At 43.1% G+C, this 19,678-nt stretch overlaps 2 protein-coding genes across 2 annotated transcripts; both read right to left on the bottom strand.

Moving 5' to 3' along the window:
* Positions 1 to 98: 98 nt before the first annotated feature.
* On the bottom strand, positions 99 to 2,952 carry EAF02_006266 (uncharacterized protein). Its single transcript, XM_038902314.1, has 3 exons — positions 2,391 to 2,952; positions 842 to 2,196; positions 99 to 787 (listed from the first exon to the last, which is right to left on the bottom strand). The coding sequence occupies exons 2-3, from the start codon at positions 1,929 to 1,931 to the stop codon at positions 744 to 746; spliced, it is 1,134 nt and encodes a 377-aa protein (XP_038757534.1). The 5' UTR covers positions 1,932 to 2,196; positions 2,391 to 2,952; the 3' UTR covers positions 99 to 743.
* Positions 2,953 to 8,716: 5,764 nt separating this feature from the next.
* Positions 8,717 to 10,785, bottom strand: EAF02_006265 (uncharacterized protein; the record flags this gene model as incomplete). Its single annotated transcript, XM_038902313.1, has 3 exons — positions 8,717 to 9,813; positions 9,869 to 10,151; positions 10,210 to 10,785. The coding sequence occupies 3 exons, from the start codon at positions 10,783 to 10,785 to the stop codon at positions 8,717 to 8,719; spliced, it is 1,956 nt and encodes a 651-aa protein (XP_038757533.1).
* Positions 10,786 to 19,678: the final 8,893 nt, after the last annotated feature.

Genomic DNA, 19,678 nt, shown 5'->3' with positions numbered 1-19,678 from the left:
AAAGTTACCCCTGAGTCTTGGCTACATATTAGATCTGAGATCTATGTCATAGTTAATATATCCCAGAGATAAAATGCAACAGAAGAGTTGTCTCGGAAAAACAAAGTGGCATGTTATGATGATTGCTTGGTCCTCGACTTATTGATTCCTTCTCCTTATTCACAATATCAATAGTACAACTATATATACAACTCCACCGCCGTAGACTTTTCCTTGCTCTCCGAATCCTCCTATGGGAGTACCCATTAAAGATATTTTATCCGTATCCCAAGCAGGTCGCAACATTGCTTCAGCGATTCCACCATCTATTCCACCTCCCAAGGCAATCCAGAAGTACAAAAATCCAATGATACACAAATTTCAGCTCTTGGAAATCCATGTCTTCTGCTTTTGGCATTGCAGCCAAACATAGAAAATTCGGGGCCTGCTTCCACATACACACACTTTCCCCTCCATCCTTCTTCAACCATCCAAACAAGAATGAAACTGTATCCCAATATCCCAAATCTCAAATCAAACTCCATGCTAATAGAATAAAAGCAAACGCAGAGGTATTTTTTTTTTAAAGGACAACCATTCTATGTTTTCCCATCAAACAATAAAAGAAACGAAAAGCCTCCCATTGTGCTCGGCAGTGTGCCACTCATGCATTTGATGCTCGCTCAAAATCGACTAGTGTATGTGCAATGTGCTCATGATTTTTTGTAAGGAAAAGTATCTGTCGTCGGGAAGCGAATATTGATTTAATTCGCCCCGACATGTCGTTCGTTCTCAGGCTTCCACGACCCTAAATGATCAGGTTAGTTGATGCGCTTATCATAGAGAGATCTACCAGACAAACCTTCGAAGTCGTGCTTCACAAAAGCCATAGGATCATCATAATCGTTTGCATTCATTTGTCCAACTCCAGGACTGAAACTCGTAATAGGCAAGACAACCACATCACCAACCTTCTTTGCTGATACAATGCCTGTGAAATCTCTCCATGTGATGTTTCCCTTGCTTGTCGTCATGTCAAAATATTTCTCATCGTTCAAAAAGTCGAAAATAGTATCTGTCCACAAAGCGGGGCCGGTGAATGTTACAACATTCTTATCATCAAATTTCTTGAGAGTTCCACGTTTCTTCATGTCTAAAGTCTGTTCAGTAATATTGGCAACGATCTCGCGGAGCACAGGATGTCCAGGCTTTGCTTGAATTGTCCATTGACAAAACTGAATTCTTCTAGAGTACCATTCTTGCCAATCTGGACGATCTGCATCTGCCTCAATGCCAACTACTAATCCAATAGCTTCGCGTGGCACACTCTCGGGAAGCCATTCCGGGGCAGGTTTCAATGCGTGGGTATCAATATCGGAGTAAATTCCACCTCTGGCCAGCAGAATTAGGTAACGGAAGAAATCAGCTTTCAAAACTGGCATAGGTAAGGAATTGTAAGCCTCTAAAACTTCTGGCACAGAAGCATATAGATGCTTTAGCAAATGGACTGCGACTTCGTCTGTGATGACTTCGTGTACGAATCCCGGGTGCTTTTCCGACCAACTTGCTTCCGCAGGACGAAAGGCTTCCCCAAACTCTCCAGATGCTGGTGTGTATTTCCACGTCTGCCAAATGTATGCCGGAAACTTCGTCTCTACGTCGTATGGAAATTGATATGCGAGCTTTTCTCGTAAAGGCGCTCTTGACAAATCTTGTAATAGTGTTTGGGGGACTTGAGTATTCTTTTTGGGTGTAGATGGAATCGCATTTGTCGAGGCTGGTGAGCCTGGCTTTTTTTCCGAATCCGCTTCCTCCTTCTCTCCTGCTTTTGGTATACTCGTATCTTGTAATAATATATTGTTTGATGTAGGTTGATTGTGCGTTCGTGTTACCAGAAATACCATGGTAAGGAAGAAAGCCGCAGCTACCAAAGCTCTCCTGAAGGTCAACATCTTTGCGCAAATTGGCAGAATTTGTATCTGCCGAGTAAAATCGATACACAATATCTCGACTATCCGAACGAATTCGTCCTTTATCCCGAGAATTGTCTTTTACCGTATGGTGAAATGTTCTCGTCCAGAGGATCTGGTCGCTGAATAGGCCGGCCGGACTCCAGGAAATTTTTGGGCAGTCAATTCAATGCCAAGATGGTAACGCACATAGGCGTGTTTGATAATGGATTGCGGAACCAACAGATAGCTAGCGTTTGATATGAGACTAGAAGTGATTGAAAGAAAAAAAAAGATGAGCCTCGATTCGACAATCAAGCTGGAGTAAGGTAGAAAAGATATTTATAACTTGAGAGTAAAGGACAGACTTTGAGTGGAGTGTATGTAAAGGAGTAAGAGAATGAATGGGTAAAAAGATGGGTTTGGGGGGGGGATTGAAAAGTAGATATATATTTCTCGTACCAAGTTTCGAAAGTCAATTGGCAGACACTTATTCCAAATGAATAAATCGGTACAATAGGTATATCGTAGAGGTAGAGGTATACTTTTGCACTGTCATTGATCGACCTCTTATGATTGTTGATCTTTTGCGTAATAAAATGAGTCCCAAGTGAACTTTTTTTCTCTCTTTCTCTTTGATCGTTGCTCGACTAACCAAAAGTCCTTGAAGTACCTACGGTAAGTAGAGAGAGTAGTCGGTAGAGAATGTTTTAATCCTCTCGGTCTTCTTGTCTTATTGTCCTTTTGTCTTCTTTCTATTTAATCATCTAATTCGTCCATCGGATTGAATTGGATTGGGTGATTCTTTCCTGAGAGGCAAGCTTATCATGAATATTACAACCAACCATGGCGATATCAGGCCTGTGGTGCGAGTCTTACTGTATGCGTCGTGAAGACTTTGACACTAAAACGGTAGGAATGGGCCGAATTCAGTGACGAATCATCCCTGTCGATAATCGTACGAAGCTAAGGAAGTGCTGGGAAGTGCTGGGAAATGCTGGGAAATGCTGGGAAATGCTGGGAAGCGGAGGAAATAGTGGAGGAAATGGGAGAAGAGAAGAGAAGAGAAGAGGAGAAGGAATCCAAAGCCGAAACCAAAAATAGAGCAAGAGAAGGGGGAAAGGGATTCCTGACCGTTGGAAGACGCAATGCGATGATGGATGGGAGGCTGTGACGAGGTAACTTTCAACTGACCGTTTCATCATCGTATGGTATTATTGTATTGTTGTATCGTATCGTATGATACTACCTAGGGAAGCCATTATTCCATTATTCCATTATCACTACTTGTTATGAGCAGGCGAGGAGAGTTCAAGAATGAGGTCAAGGCAGGCAGGCAGAGTCAACGAATTATGAGATACAGAGGATCTGTTCCTGTGTCTCAATATGGAGGAGCTTACATTGATGACTATGGATGACTATGACTATGACTATGACTATGGCTGTGGATGGCTACTCCGTATAACCATAATACTATCAGATCATTGGACCCTATGATCTATCTATCTACTACCTACTATCTACTATCTACATATCAAAGTTGCTACCTACTCGATCAAGTCGGACTCTGTTTCAGGTTTTCTCTCCTTTCCATCCAGTCACAAACGGAGGAATTCCCTCAAAATCTTCCAACCAATGCAATGCAAGGAAAATGATACTATCACGGGCATACTTCACATGTGCTTAATCTATCATCGACATCCATCCCCATCCCCATCCCCATCCCCATCCCCATCTCCACCAAAGAAACGCGGCGTCTCCAACCAATATTCAGACCACGTTTTCTCCGCTCCTTCACTCAAACTCTCCTCTCCTTCCTATCAAAGTCAAAGTATATATTCCCCCCACTCACGAGAAGTTTTGTCCTGAATACTTACGTCGACATGCAGAACCAACATACGCACAAACTTTGCAAGCTGCGTAACCATTCGGAGGATCTAACCAGTCCGTCAGGAAGGCAAGATACTCGAAACTTAGAAATTATATTAATATATGTCTTTAAGAGACAAGCACGCACATTCACATCCCCATCAAGCCCCGAGCCAAGTAACAATCATTATCCTTTACCCCTCATCCCTTATCCCTCATCCCTCATCCCTCGTTATCAAAGGTGGTATTGTGCCGTTGATATACCGACATGCTTTAGACTTATTTGAAGTTATTTCTGCATCTCTCACTCACAAGGGGTGATCCAGGGGTAACCGGCCAATCGCACTCAACCTGGAGATGGAAAACGTTGATCGCCTTGATGACTTCATCACATCTCCCAAAATCGCACATCGTAATATATCTTTCTACTCAAACCGGAAAATACAATCTGAACACACCATCTTGAAACAAACTTAATCCAACGCTTAATTTTCCAAGACTCGAGGGGTCTGACAGTCTCGGGAGTCTGTGAAAGGCGGATGAGTTGCGCTTGCGGGTGAGTTATGGGATAAATCGGATATGCAAACACAGACGTTCCATCCAATCTTCGTCAACGTCTGCATATAATACCAAAGTGCAGGTGTTTTTGATACACAGAAGATTATGCACCGACCTTCTTCGTATATATTACTCACTTTAGCTACCTTTCTATGCGTTCGTATGTACGACCCCTCATTCAATATACGTGAGTGAGTATGCTTTGCGTCTCGCTATCTCAACAAAACAACATCTATCCAATCGCGAGCTCACATCTTCATCTCCGCATTCTAAACCTCACCATCCTCTCTATCTCCATACCGCATGCTTACCACGCCATCCCATTTGATTCCTCCCCGACTCGGCTTCACAGCCGATAAATCTCATTCGCACGACGACCCCTCAATGTGATACCGGTCCATACAGAGATATCGTCGATCCATCACGAACAGGTTGACAGGCCCACTAACCTCAAACATACATCTGAAACTACAATCAAGGTCATCTCCTCAAGCCACCTCACCGATTCCTGGGGCTCGGAGAATATCCATTTGATCCCGATAATCTATTTTCAGCCTTTAGTACTACACGCCATCTGACTTGGCAATGGACGGATCGTATCATGGAGAATAATCTGTTTTTGGGATGAAGATACGCACTCGGTTAGATATTGATGCATTGATTGGTAGCGTTCGCTGATTTTGCTGTAAGAGTCATGTAAGCCAGTAGAACAATATCAAAGCTGTATTTTTCTATTTAAGGCAAAGGAGGCTCATCAGCTTTCTTACTCTCGCTGCAGCCTGACTCGGGTTCCCGCTTCTTATCCTTCAATTTCAGCTGTCATGTATCAAGCGATCCATGCTTTCACTGTATTCTCATTCTCCCTGATTCTTCCACACGCAGGCTATCATGGCGAGGCTACCTGTCCTATCTTATTCATGTAAGTTCATGGCGTTTAGATCCCAAGTAAGACTGCACGCTTTCAACATGACTGGGAGAAAATAGTAAGAATGGTGGACAATGGCAATGCTCCACCAGTACTTTCTTTGAATAGCATCAGACCAAGCTTAAGAATAGCAATCTACAGCAATGATGATCTATATCCCATGGAAGTCCATGCGATGAGAAGCTCTAGTAAGCCATATTCGAAATTTCCTCGTCAATGGACCATGTTAATTTGATGCAACACATTTCACTAAGTCGCTGCCGACAATCACTATTAAGGCTGTGAAGTCAGGTATAACTTTTCAGCACGCGCAGGCCTAATTAAGTACAGTTTCTCGCTCATCTCATTCCAAGTATGTAGCATACATATACTTTTTGTTCTAATTTATAGAACTATCACTTGTTAGCAGGAAGAACAAGAGAAACCTGCACATGCACCCTGTACTAAATCAAGGGTAAGCCTGGAGTATATATCTATCTAAATATTATCCATTGCACGACAAAATATAAATTCCCATACCAAATTATGGAGCATCACAACAGCATGAAAATGAGATTACCCTGTCAGGTGGTGTTATATCAAATGACTGAGGGGAAAGAGATCCTTAGGCAGTAGCTTGTAGGGGAATGTGTATGAAAATGTTGGCATATCAAGCTGCAAGTACACATTCATTCTTGCCAAAACCGCGGCGAAAATCCGTTGTGGCATGCACGCATGCGTGTATATTTTCGCATATTGAATCAATACATAGGAAAGCAATGTAGTCAATATTAAGATTAACAAACATCTCGCACATATCCTTCACTTCACACACTTCGTCACCAACCATACCCCATTGCGCTTTCTTTCACACCAGATCTACTTCTACTTATATCTTATAATTCGAGCGCTACAAGTCATACCAACAATAAAATCACAGCTACAAAGTAAAACATGTCAAATCCATCAAACACCAAATCCCCGACTTTCCAATCCCACTCGCTGTTCCCGAGCCAGAGTCAATGATACTCATCTTCAATACAGAGATCTTAGTTTTCTTAACCCCCATTCGCGCATTCCTTGCAAGCGTATATCGATTTGATGCTTACGATCTAATCTCTAGTTCCAGGAAAGAATTTCGAAGCTTGATCGGGGTTTCTTTCTTCGTCTAATTATATGAGTCTTGAGGTATTGAAGGGGTGTATTGCGCGATAGGGATGTGATATTGTATGATATGTATGATATAATCTTTTGTATGAGTCTACGAAGTTGGTGAAGAGTACAAGTAAGTACAAATCATACCATCCACAACCAACAGAACAAACAACCCAACCCAACCCAACCCATCATCTCAGAAAACATACCACAGATCTCTCAAACATCCCTCGTCCCACCAAACGCCGCTCTTGAATAAAAACCACGCGTCCACCCCAAACATTACGCAGTAGGAAACTCGCATCCCAGCAGCTCTACAGAACAGCACATGATACATTGAAAATACATTCATTCTCCAGTTACTGATCGTTTCATTCCCAGCACCGCACATCTCTATATCCTCTGGGAAGCCTCAAGCTCACGCCCATACATCAGATATAAAGAAAGACAATTTCTACTACGGTCTAAACACTCAGCAGATAATCACGATCTCCCTAGGTGACGTACAAGATAAATAGCAGCAGCACGCACCGTAACCCTCAGATCAACACTCCTTTCCACGTCCATATCTTCGCGGTCCTCGCGTGGGAAAGGAAAGTTTCTCTTCCTCGTATCCATCGATCGATCGATCGATAGCTTTCTCGATCCCAAAGATTGGTTGCTTGAAGTTCCTTTCCTTCTCTTCCTTCTCTTCCTTCTCTTCCATACACCATTCGCCATTCACCATTCACCATTCGCTATCCCAATCCACATACAGAATACAAACCCTCCAAGGGTTTCTCAGCAGGATCTTCAAGAGAGTAAAGTACATTCCGATATTAATATAACACACACACACACACACACACACACAATTTCGCATATTCAAATATTCAAACACCCAAATACCCATACCCATCCACATTCCATCCCACCCTAGATTCCAAACCATCGCTATCCAACACAACCAGCTAGCTAGCTAGCTAGCTATCAACAATGCACCATAACCTTACCCAGATTCTTTCTTCCTCACAAGTCACGATCCCAATCCCAATCCCAATCCCAATCCCAATCCCAATCCCAATCCCAATCCCAATCCCAATCCCAATCCCAATCCCAATCCCAATCCCAATCCCAATCCCAATCCCAATCCCTCGTGACAATCAGACAATCAGACATGAAAGACTAAAGATCAACCCACCCCATGAGGCACAAATAATAATTCACCCGGGCACTCTAAGCATTACAAGCCACCCCACCCACCACCCACCACCACCTTCCCCTCTGACTCATCCACAACAGCTGGAGCAGCATGACAAAACATATATCTCAAGCAAGTACCTAGGTATCTCTCGCACGTTTCCCAAGATTCACTCATTCGAAAGTTAAGCGTAAGCCCAAGAACAAGATTAATAAGAACGGCAACCTATATCCATATCAAAATCCACCCTCAAACCCAGAGCGACGCTTCCTCAGGCGTTCTCGAATAAACTTACGTATTCCCTGGGTGCACACAGCACAAGGTACTTTGTCAAATCCACACCTGTATCAGAGACAATAGTCGATTGCAGACATCACACACAACACTGGCAAAGTAAAACAGAATATGCTACGAAGTTTGGGGGTATCAATATTTATTTCAATTATATTTCTCTCTTCTCTTGATGTTCCCCTAGTTGCTAGGACGCACAATATCCAGCAGGCGAAGTTGTGCATCACACACACTAGAATAAACTAGTAAAGCAACGCACAAGTTATATGTCGTATATCTGACCGAACCTATCCATTAAGTGAACTGTATGGCAAGGATATTCCAGGCCAATGTATCAATCGAGCTACAATGCTCTAGATTTCCTCCCCCAATCCATCTCTTCAAACAAGCCTTCTGTTCCATGAGAGGACGTTCCCAATACATTCTGCCATTCCGCTTAAATACCATTGATCCCTTCTTGTACTAATCATAACCCTCCACCGATCTAACATAATCCCATAGATCAGAATATCATCTTGCCAATCACGAATTCGTTCTTCATGAGAAGAAAACGTCAGAAATGTCCGACTAAAAAATACAATGTCCCCCTATTTAAGGGACTCCCAAAACACCCGTCTTAATGCATGCAAATAATGGTATAACAGCTGCTTGCTAATAAATATGCAATGAAACTTCGCTGACCCCTAAGAAAAAACGATAAACAAACGCCCCGGCTAAAATGCTCATATCATGCGAATTCCCTTTCTTCCAAGGGTAAGTTCGACTCTTTTTTGTTTCTAGAAACAATGAAAATAATTCGACACAGCTAGTATCAGTTGACGAAATTGGAGTTTATACTCCGTGAAAATTGGGTTGAGGTAGTACAGGCCATTGGTTGGTAGATTGATGACCGTATCCAGGCACCACACCTGATCGGTAATCATGTCTCTTACCCAATGGCTGATAATGTATATGATTTGTGTTTACATTATAATCGTGCATGGAAGCAGTGGGTGGTGGGTAGAGGAGAGTGTTCACGTGACGAATAGGCTTATAAGGTGAGTTCCGCTGTTGATAGAATACAGATGGTGAAATGTGACCAGAGTTTCCGGGAAAGGACGCATTGAGCGGAGAAGGCACTGTTGCAAGTAGTTCCTGAACGGCTGAATGAGGACTACGTTGGCGAGATGGTGTTCCAAAACTTTGATTACCGTGTTGATAAGAAGTGATTTGGGACCCACTAGATTGACTTCCAGTAGAGGCGTGATTCAAAATAGGTGGTGGATAAGTTGGAGTGGTTGGGTAGACTGTGGACATGGCTCGACTGCCATGCAAAGGAGGTAAAAGTGGTGCGTTCTGAGAAAAGCTAGGGAGACCGTTGTACCCATTCATTGCTTGACTTGTCGAGATCGTTAAGTTAGGTACTGGCGGTAAACGAGGTCTAGGAGCCATGTTAAAATTCCCAAGGTCACTGGGCGTTGAGGTAGTTGACCTGGATACACGCTTTGCCACCGGTTCTTCAACATCATCCGGGAAACTTCTCTTCCTTGAATGCAGGCGGAAATCTTGGTCTGAAGGAGTCGAAATAGTCGTCAAGGGCGATACCAACTGAGCGACACTGTTACTAGCAGGCCACTGTGGGGTGAGATTATTCGATCCAACTGAGGATGTGTATTGACTTGTTCGTGTGGGAGGCGAAGCTTGCATCGATGCAGGAGGTGAAGGGAGGGTAGGTTGGTACGTGGGTGGAGGTGATAATTTTGTTGCCCTATCACAAAAACTCCAAAATTTTCCAAGCTTTTGTTGCCATTCCTTCCACTCCTCTTCGGTTGCAAGTAAACTGTAGCGCATGTTGCTCAAAAATTCGACTTCCATGATATGGATTTCAGTGACGGAAATTCCCGAAACTTCAGCCCATGTCTTGTTGGTATATGTATTGTCATCAAGGACTATTTTTTGGTAAGCAAGAATTCTCACACTCCATAAAAAATCAGATCCACTCACATTTGTTGCCCAACATTAATGCCACCGTTAAGAGCCTGTATTCGCTTCCACTTCGTCCCTTGACTGCTGGGTTAATGGATTTCAGACGGTAGATGAAAAGTAGTGCCAACAAGATGACATTTTGTGACACCTGCGTAGTCATGAGAATCGTAACAACCCATTTTGTGAACCCAACCGATGGGAAAGCTTCTGGACGGAGCCTTTCTGTTGTCGTTGATCCAACCCACGAATTTTCCGCCCTCTTCAGAGTATCGGTGAACTCAAACCAGAACAAACAGGTAATCTAGAAAAGTCAGATCTTGAACGTGATCGGAGTAGAATCATTAAGAGTTGTGAATTACCTGAGCTGCAAATTCGGCTAAACTCCCACCGCTGTCATTTATTGATTTTGGGATTTGCAAACTGGGGTGAATAGTATCTGTAGTTGATGGCTTTTTGGCTTGCGGCTTTCGAGTGGATTCAGACTCCAATTTAGACAGGGCAGTAGCTTGAGATTGATGGTTTTCCGTCACTGGAGGCCAGTTATAAGACGACTCAGGCTGCAAGGTCTCTGAGTTTTTTATCGCACTATTAATGTGAGCTCCCGGCGCTTGGGGGATTAACGAAGGCTTTCGCGAATGACAAGCTGGTCCATCGTAATCGTTCATCCTGCCGGCATTGATTGACGCTGGGTAATCTTCATTCTGCCGACTCTTGTAGTTTTGATATTGAGAAGTTGGATACGTTGCGTGCATATCGTCTTCGGGTGGTGTTCGAAGCCCAACTCTGACCGGAGCTTCTATATATCTTGACTGATTTATTTGTGGAAGTGTTAGGGGAAAACCAATGTCCTTCCGACGATCTATTCCAAAGGGAGTCTGTGGTGTAGGAGGTAAAAGAAAACTGAACGGAGCCGGTCTAACTGAAGTCTGATGCATTTGGGAATGAACGTGTATGTTGACTTTCGAAGAGGGATTGCTTTTTCTCGAAGGATTAAGGGTTGCTGCTCGGAGAAGATTCGAAATAAGGTGGTATGTGTGGAATTCGAATTCCAGATCGAATGGCAACTATCTTCAAGTGATTCTCGACACGCGTTATGTGTTTCTATGAGTTTTACCAGTGGTAGTCGAAGGTGAAGACGAACTATCAAAGCTAAGATTGGGCTATCCGCGAAGCCATGGAAAGTTCGTCTAATCCCGTCGTACAGAGATTCAACGTACTATTAGATATTTTGGAATGAACGAAGCCGAGAAGATAGTTAGTAGGCCGCTGCCGATCTGTGGAGTGTAAAGTAATTCTGAGTAGAGTAGTTTATGAAGTGAATTGATCTTTCTTCAATGAGGAAGGAGTCGGTTGATATTGAGGAAACTTTCCTAAACGGGTCGAAACTTTGAGAGTAGCAGAAGACAAGGAACACAATATTGAACTTTGGCTTGATGAATATATCTCAAGCCAGGGAAAGTAAGAGAGATAGAGAAAAAGTGTCTTAGGAGCTGGGAGATATGTGAGAGAGATGTTAGGAATCTGAGCTTCCTGATGGTGTGAATGAAGTAATGGGAAACAATTATAACAAATAATGTATGGATATAAAATTGGAGACGTTGGATCAAGAGAGAAGAGACTATGAAAGAAGGAACGAATAATGTGAAATATCGGAATGATACCTAGGTACAATACCGACCGATATGTAAAAGAATCAACTAGGGTTGAATCTGTATTAGATACGGATACGCAATGATTATAGTATCATTGGTATGGAGATTGATCTTGTCTGGTATGGTACGAAAGACAAAGGGTTATGGTTATGAAAATGGAAATGGAAATGGAAATATGGAATTGAGAGTATGGTACTAGAAGAAAGTGGAGGCTGATTGAAGCATTCATTGATGTCACAGGCAGAGAGCCAGGTACAAGGAGAGAGGGAGAGTGTGCGAGAGGAGTAGTTGAGTGAATGTGGATAAGATAGTTTGAGAAAACACACCACTTCAAACCTAGGTCGACGTATGACTGGGATAAATGATAAAATAAAATCAATTTATTTGTTTTAGAAGGACTTTTTTTCCTCCTCTTCCAAAGCCATTGCACCTGCCTGCGTGCCTGCGTGCCTGCAAGAAGAAACAAGATGGATGCAACGAAAGAAAGGAAGAAAGGAAGGATCCTTTTCCTACGAGAGATTCCAAATTAGTCTGTCTGTTAGACACAATAAATAATACCAAGCTAGTACCTATGCACATTAGGAAAGAAAGGGCTTGGTACTAGGGCTGCTAGCCTCCCAGCTAGTGCAATGTAAGAAAAAGTGTAAAAAAGTTATCAATCGGCCAGGATTATATAAGAATGATGATGATAATTAGGATTTCGGGGATTGTGTGCAGGGATACAAAGGGCCACCTATCAAAAGTGTATATGATATGAATTCGATGGATGGGGTTAGGACGAGAAGGAGTTTGTGTGAGAAAACAACTTTTCAAGCTTTTCAAAATGGAAGGCGACGCAAAACGAAGGCCAGCCAGTTGTGTACCGGTATGTGTGTGTGTGTGTGTGTGTGTGTGTAGGGAGGTATGTGTGTATGTAGGTAGGTATCATATATCAAAAAAAAAAAAAAAAAAAGCAAGCTAATCCTGTTTTTCTTCAATGGAATGAATAATGAGATTGGTCTGGGTTGAAGGTAGAAGGGAGGCTCGGGAGGGTCTGAATATAAAAAATGTGTCTAAATCTTTCCATTGAGGCTGGCTCTGGCGGTCTTTGAATCACACTCACTCACAGATGAATAATGTATCGGTTACGCCTTCTCTGCTCTTCCTTCTTTGCTCCGCGTCATTGCCTTTTGATTGCCTCGCATGTGTTTGGTCTTCTTTTTCACCTGAGGTGGCCTGTTTGATTGGCTACAAGCAAGCTGGCTTCCTAGCTTTAAAGTGGCAACATATATTGAATGAATTACATCTAAAGAAGTGGTCGGGTCCAGACCTAGTGTTCTGTTCGTGTCTGGGGAGATATGCAGCTCTTGGCCTTTGGGATGGAAATGGATTGACATTTTATCAAACTGGCCTTTTCCCTTTCCATTTGGCAAATCGATAAGTTGATCTATAAAATTGACTACTCCGTAGAATTCCAACCGACAGATTGGGGCTGATTTTTAGCTCGATATATTAATTATTACTCCTTCGGGCTTCGTATTTCATTTGAACCCATTCTTCCTCACGAAGGTAAATGACAACAGCACCGAATGATCCGAAGCATTCATTCACTAATATATGTGCATGCCTCGTTGGTAGAGTCAAGACACTATGTGAAATTTGAACTACGAGGTATATCGAATTACATACAAGGAGTGCTGCACACATAATCCATGAGCTACCAATCTGACGAGGGCACCTGGGCAACACGATAGGGAGCGGTGATGTTTGCAACACTTTCACGCTGATGCTTTTCTTTTGTGGTGGAGCGTAGCGCGTGGAACAGTGGAAAGCGGTGCAGCAGAAATTGAATGTTGCTGGCACGCACATAGAAAGGCAGAGTCTTGCCTATTCAGTCTTGCAAGGGAAAGGAAGGCCAGAACAGAGAGACAAACTAGGATTATCAATGCGTACGCGCCAGTCTCTCTGTTTTCCCTTCTTGTGATATGACGGTACCACGGTCAATACGGATGTGTGAATGATCAAAGCCTTGCCAGTTGCAGTGCTAGAAGCCCGGCGTAAGAGTACTCCGTAATGCAGAAGCATTGACTACCATTCGTGTGCTGCGAATACTCCCTGGTGATTGGTCCTTGAAATGAGACTTGTGCTTGTGCAGTAATAAAATGTAAGGGAATGTTATGAAGATAGACATGGTGCTAGGTCGTCTAAATCTGTTAGTACACGGAGGAGGAGAAGGGGTGGAGTGTAAGGATGAAAGAAGTGATCATAATTGATCAAAATACTAGTGGAAGTGAGGATTTTGGTGGTTGAATTCGATTGGTAATTGTTTGGGAAATATGTCGATGTATCAGCAGTGTGCCACTATTGACAATCATTCGTTGACACCTAGCGTTACGCTTCATGTTCCATCTGACTATGAGGTCTAATCAAACCTACCATTTTCGATTGCCATAGCATCGGTACGAAAGCACAACACGGCAAGAATGGACCAAGGAGATGAAGTGTTTCTAGGATAATCGAGATAGGATAGGATTACTTTCAAGCTACGAAGCTTTCCTCTTCAGTGGCCAAGCGAGAAAAGGCGCGTCGTCGAAGCTCGTTTCTCCATACAAATCTCAAAGCCCCCTCCTGAGTCCTAGGCAATAATGCAGACCGTCTACTCGTATGTACTCACTTCGTATGCAATTGACAACGACGCTCGGGATCCTGAATAATCAAATCGATGCGATATCATCGATGAGGGGTGAGGGGATTCGTTTCCGTCTTCCAGGCTGCAGATATTGACGTTCCACCGCTTCTCCCTCATATGATTGGTGTCAAATTTTAGGATCTCTCTTTTCTTCTTTTGCACAATCACATTTTTCCTTCGCTCGCCTGCCCCAAAATGATATCGAGAAAGGTTTCCTTCCCTCTACGTAAGCAAGGCAGGCCCTGCTGAGGCAGTAGCATAAGCAAAGTTCCTACCAGTCACTGAGTCAAATATATCAAACATGATCCGCAAGTACCCTCCTACAGGGGGGGCCACCTATGGCCTGACTTCTTCTGTGTTGTATCAGTCAGTCAGGCTGTGTGAATGAAGATGAGACTTTTCCATGATCATCCATCGGCACATTTTCCCAAAATTGACCCGTGATTCTGGGAGAGACTTACACTTTTTGTGGCTGAACTTCTCAGATTCTTCCCAAGTCCGATGGGCGCCGCCCCCGTTCACCAATCTAATCACTTAATCCCACACCAATGATTGGATCCTCATCATCCGGTTCGTCAGCTGGGCATTGACTGGTGTATACGACATGCGGACGCTCAATCATATATATTGCTTACTATACAAGCCATACAAAATAATCATTATTTTATATACACACCCTAGAAAGCAAAAAGTAAATGTACGTAGCTTGCTGCATTTTTATTAGCTGAACTGATGATCTTTGTTCGAAACACTCCTTTTTCAAGGGGAAATGCAGCTTTCAAAATTTTAAGCCGTTGGTTCATCCACCATTCCATTCCAACAATTTCCGGCAGAGAATGGAATGGATAAAATTAACTAAATTATTATAGCCATCGGTGTCGATCCTGGTTGAGGGTGTGGTTATTGAATTGTGGACTTCGATTTACTAAATTCCGTTCCCACAACCCATCGTCGTAGTTGGTTCTGGGTTCTTTTCTTTCGTACTCAGCCGTTGGGCGGTGCTTCCATAGATGATAGAACCCTACCTACCGTCAAAGTTTGTGGAGAAACACATAACAAGGAAGGGGGAAATGGCAATATGTGAATAGTTTGCTAACACATATTGCTGATGATCGAAACCTTTCTCGTATCTTGCTCGCCAACGATTGAATGCCACCGGTGCTTCTAGATTTTGAACTTAGGTGCAGGTCACCATCATCGAAGAAATTTAACTCCCCCCCCCTGACAAGAGTCCAAGAATTCCGCTCTTTCCACTTTACGCGACTCGCAAATCGCGTGGTCTACATATTTGTCTTCAGTGCTGTACGTGAAAGGGAAGTTTAATGGATTTAGATCGATGATTAGATGGAATTTCGAAGATGGTGGGGAAGTAAGAGGAGGGGCAATGTTCATTTGTTGGGCCCAAGCAAAATCTATCTTGGCTAGTACACATCGATCTTCACAAATATACAGCATCTAGGTATAAGACTTTGAAGTGTATCAAGCAATTTGTTCTTGCGTTCCATTCAATGATTATCTGTGTACGTATTCGTTTGTCGGTGCAATATAAATTTTCCTTTACACGGTGATTTCCCTGTAGAATCGAGGATTCGCTACCCCCTTCACATACATAATTCATTCTTCACGCGCCGAACAAGACCTGATTTAGATATAGTACTTATTACTTGTACAGCTAAGTTTAGGAATGAGGTGGGATGAGATACTAAACGGATAGCGATTCGGATACATCAAACCTAACATGAAATTCACCTACTTTATTTAGCTGGTATCGTAACCCTGCTTAATACCTATGCTCCATCCATCATCTGAGCATATCACCGTCTATCCACCCGCTATTTTCCTTTGCTATCTTCCTGCACTTACATCCTACATGCCGTATGCGGATGATTGATATGAAGGGGCAAGGTGCATAAAAATAATACGCTATGTAATGTATTGATGAAGGTTGAGCTCGATGATGTTGGATATGGTTTGGTCTGGTTTGGCAAAACTGGAAGGCATGGACAGATTCGTTCCGCTGCCAGTGTATTGTGTTCACCTACTTCCTTGCTCGCCGGTCGGTCCTGTTTTGTGTATGCAGAGCGGGGGCGGAAAACGGTGGCTGCGATGAAAGAAGAGTGTGTCATACCATCGTCTTTTGTTGGTGATCCGATAATTGTTTTTAGACCTTCTTGCGTGTGTGTCGCCATCATTAATCTGAGTCAGAGTATAGAGTAACCCTCTTGGTTCCAATTCAATGTTCCATGGATTCCTTCACCTGGAAAATTCCTTGGAAGGTTGGGTTGAAGGAGGACCGAGGACGACGCATATTTCCATCTAGCTAACAATCGCTGTACTCCTTGTTCCGTTTCCTATGTTTCTCCGTAACCTACCGCCGCTTCAAATTGCCTGCTTGTACGGAGTAAGTGTTAGCTTTGGAAATTAGTCTGACTTGTCCTTGCTCTTCAGAGGCACATGTCCGCGCGTGCCGTTTTTCACTCTTTCTCGGAACACACGCTGTACGAAGTTGTCGTAAATTGAATTTGTCAACCGCGGTCCAATGCTCCACTCAATTCGCGTTACAGCTCATGCGACCCTCAAGCCTTTCTTCAGGTGGTGAGGGGAAGGCTCAGAGGATGCATCCAGTAATATCGAAATGAGAACCTTGAAGTCTTGAGCACACTCACAAGAACCTTTGCCCGGACCCGGCTGCGGCACAGCCTTTCCAGTTCTCGAATATGTGTGTGGGATTGGATCAAATGGATATGGATACTTTCTATGCTTCTCTGAGAAAATGCACGTTAGAGAGTTACTATTTCACCGCATCCATTTTAGGAGGAGTTTGAGATCAAGGAATAAGGAGGGGAGGATTCGAAGGAATGATATGATTCGGGGCATTGATTGACGACGCCTAGGTATGGATAGCATCAGAAGCGTGACGCTGATTTATCAAATAGAGTGAGCGTGGTAAGACCATCAGAACTTGATTCTAAGGTTCCAAACTGATATCACAGTGACATTCACATTCGTATCTTGGAACGCAGATAAAAAGTCTCTTAACGAATATCTAAAACTAGTTGAGGAGGAGGGGACTCGGGAGGGGGCCTTTGGGACAACGGTAAAGCATGTTGTAAGTTCTATAATTGTATACTTCGTAATTGTTAGACGACCTGCTCCGTAACCCGTATTTTTAGGAGGTGAACGAATGGAAAGCGTGTTCAAACTTCAAACTTCAAATTTCATACCTGGATATCAACCTGGATATCAATCTGGATGTCAACCATTCATAGAACGATATAAGATATTGAATACAGGTAATATTGATCGACTCCTTGGGTTTCGGTTTGACTTGCATGATAATTTATAAATGCTTCTAAAAATTTAGCTAATAGGGAAAGAGAACTGAGAACTTTACTTGTCCTACTCGGTACTTTACCAAGGATCTTCATCGTTGTGATATTGTCATATTGTCACATCAACGGGTCAAGAAAAGACCTCAATTCTCCAGTTTTTTTACAGTCCACGCAGCAATGTACGAAGTAATGGATGTCCTACTCAACTGAAATTGACTTTTACACCATGTGTGATTGGCTATAGGGTCTCGAGATGGTCTAGGCAAGATAGGACAATCGGCATCTGTCTAATCTAGTACTTACTGCATACGAGAAGAATTCGTCATCTATTGAGTCTTAACTGGCTGTAACTCATTGGGGAGAAGAACTATTAGATCTCCCGGAACAACTTTGTAAAGTATGCTCGGTATGGTATATATACGAAAGAAGCTATAGTATCTAGGTAAAATACCTTGCTGCTGCTGGTCCTTTTCCAATTTCCCAATCGAATCAAATCTTGGTGTGGTCTTTTTTTTTTTTTTTTGGCTTTGTGGATGGCTCACTGCAGATGAGTGGCCACAAGCGCCGTAGACCGTTCGTTCTCTCATTTTAGCGTGGGGAGAGTGGGATTGGCATTCTACATCTCTAGAATTTTGAACACTTGTCTGGGATCATTTTCATACATACCCCAGTGTGATAAGCTCCGGCTTCTTCTTTCCTTCAGCTTGCAAGTTGAAAGTGGGAAGGAACCTCAAGGAAGTGAAAGGCAAACAGAAACCAAAATCATTCGAGTACCTAGCGAGAGTAGATACGCATTTTACCTTGTACGGTCAAACCTGGTATAGCCACTCGAGCCATAATGATCAAGTTTCAATCTATCTTGCATGCCCTGCAACACTATCGATCGACTGATAACTGGCTACCTATTGGAGTGACTATTGGCACATCGAAATGCGAGTCTACACAAGTACGCTCGGTCTACAACTTGGTCTACAAATTTGTTTGGTACGGTATCGTTATTCTGTATGGTAGCACCCCTTATGTCTAGACTTTGGGATGCGACGGTTACGGAAGTTGCCCCCCTTTCCAATCCTACACTATCTGGAAGGAAAGAAAAAAACCCTCGGCAGACCCAAGATAATTTTCACAATATACTTTCTTGGGTGCGGATACTACTAATGGGATAAGATGCTCACCATTTCTAACATGGAATCGTTTCGAATACGGTATCAATAATGTTAGGCCAGGCTGAGCAACGCCGACAAGAAATTTGGACTCGAACATTATGCACTCAGATACCCGGCAAAATTCCACGACATCACGGAATTAGCATTTGATTCTCGCCATTCTAAGACTGCTAAGCTACCGGCCACTTAAACCCATACCTACCCATACCATGGCATCTTGTGGCTGTACTATAATATCATGCCCACGTAATATTGTAAAGATACAGAACCGCAGAAATGGGCGATCTGCTCGGTCAGCTTGTTCGACGTCGCATGCAGAGATGCTTGCCCGTTGTGTTTATGATTACTAGCAGGAAAAGAAAAACGACAAGTCATTCGTGTTCTTTACCGGCTGTGCTTGCTATCTGGCTACTCATCAACCAACTTTTCCTTTCCAGCGTTACACCACCACTTGAACAATCTGTCATGCTACTCCTTTAAGCCCCCCACCGAACAACACGGCAAACTAGATTTACCTTTCCCGTCTTTTTCTGCTGCTAAGACCTACCTAGGCTTTCCAAATATTACAACCAAACTCACCGGTCATATGCAGACAAGCTGTCCTTGAAAGCTGGCTGATCTTAAAGGAAGGAATACAAGCCTGCTCGGTAGGTTCAGCATGTCCTCCGGTGCAAAGGACCCCCTGTCGCTACTGCATCTAATCAATGCAAAAGGCCGCACACCCAACATCAGGTAACATCTCCAGGTTGAAAACTGGATCCCTCATCAGCAATTCATCAGCAATTCGAATTCGCAATTAACACATGTCTACCAACCATCGACGCCAACACTCCTGGATCATTTGATTGAGAATCCATGTTCCACACATATATCACATTACAATATTTCACCATCTTAGCCGGGCTGCCTCACCTCATGGGATGGATTTTCCAAGTGATAATCTTCCACCTCCCGAGATTCAAACTCGCATTAAGCGATCAGGCCGATGTCTTATATGAATGAAAGACTAA

The sequence above is a fragment of the Botrytis sinoallii genome (genome assembly GCF_014898435.1).
Source record: "Botrytis sinoallii strain Bc 23 chromosome Unknown BSIN_010, whole genome shotgun sequence".
In the NCBI taxonomy this organism is placed as follows: domain Eukaryota; kingdom Fungi; phylum Ascomycota; class Leotiomycetes; order Helotiales; family Sclerotiniaceae; genus Botrytis; species Botrytis sinoallii.
The sequence above is the reverse complement of the archived record's forward strand: the minus strand, read 5'-3'. Positions and strand labels throughout refer to the sequence as shown.

What these genes read in the sequence shown, in the direction of transcription:
- EAF02_006266 (XM_038902314.1), bottom strand. Translation starts at nt 1,931, where the DNA reads ATGTTGACCTTCAGGAGAGCTTTGGTAGCTGCGGCTTTCTTCCTTACC. An exon ending in TGTGAAGCACGACTTCGAAG is followed by an intron (nt 788 to 841) that starts GTTTGTCTGGTA and finishes CTGATCATTTAG; the next exon opens with GGTCGTGGAAGCCTGAGAAC.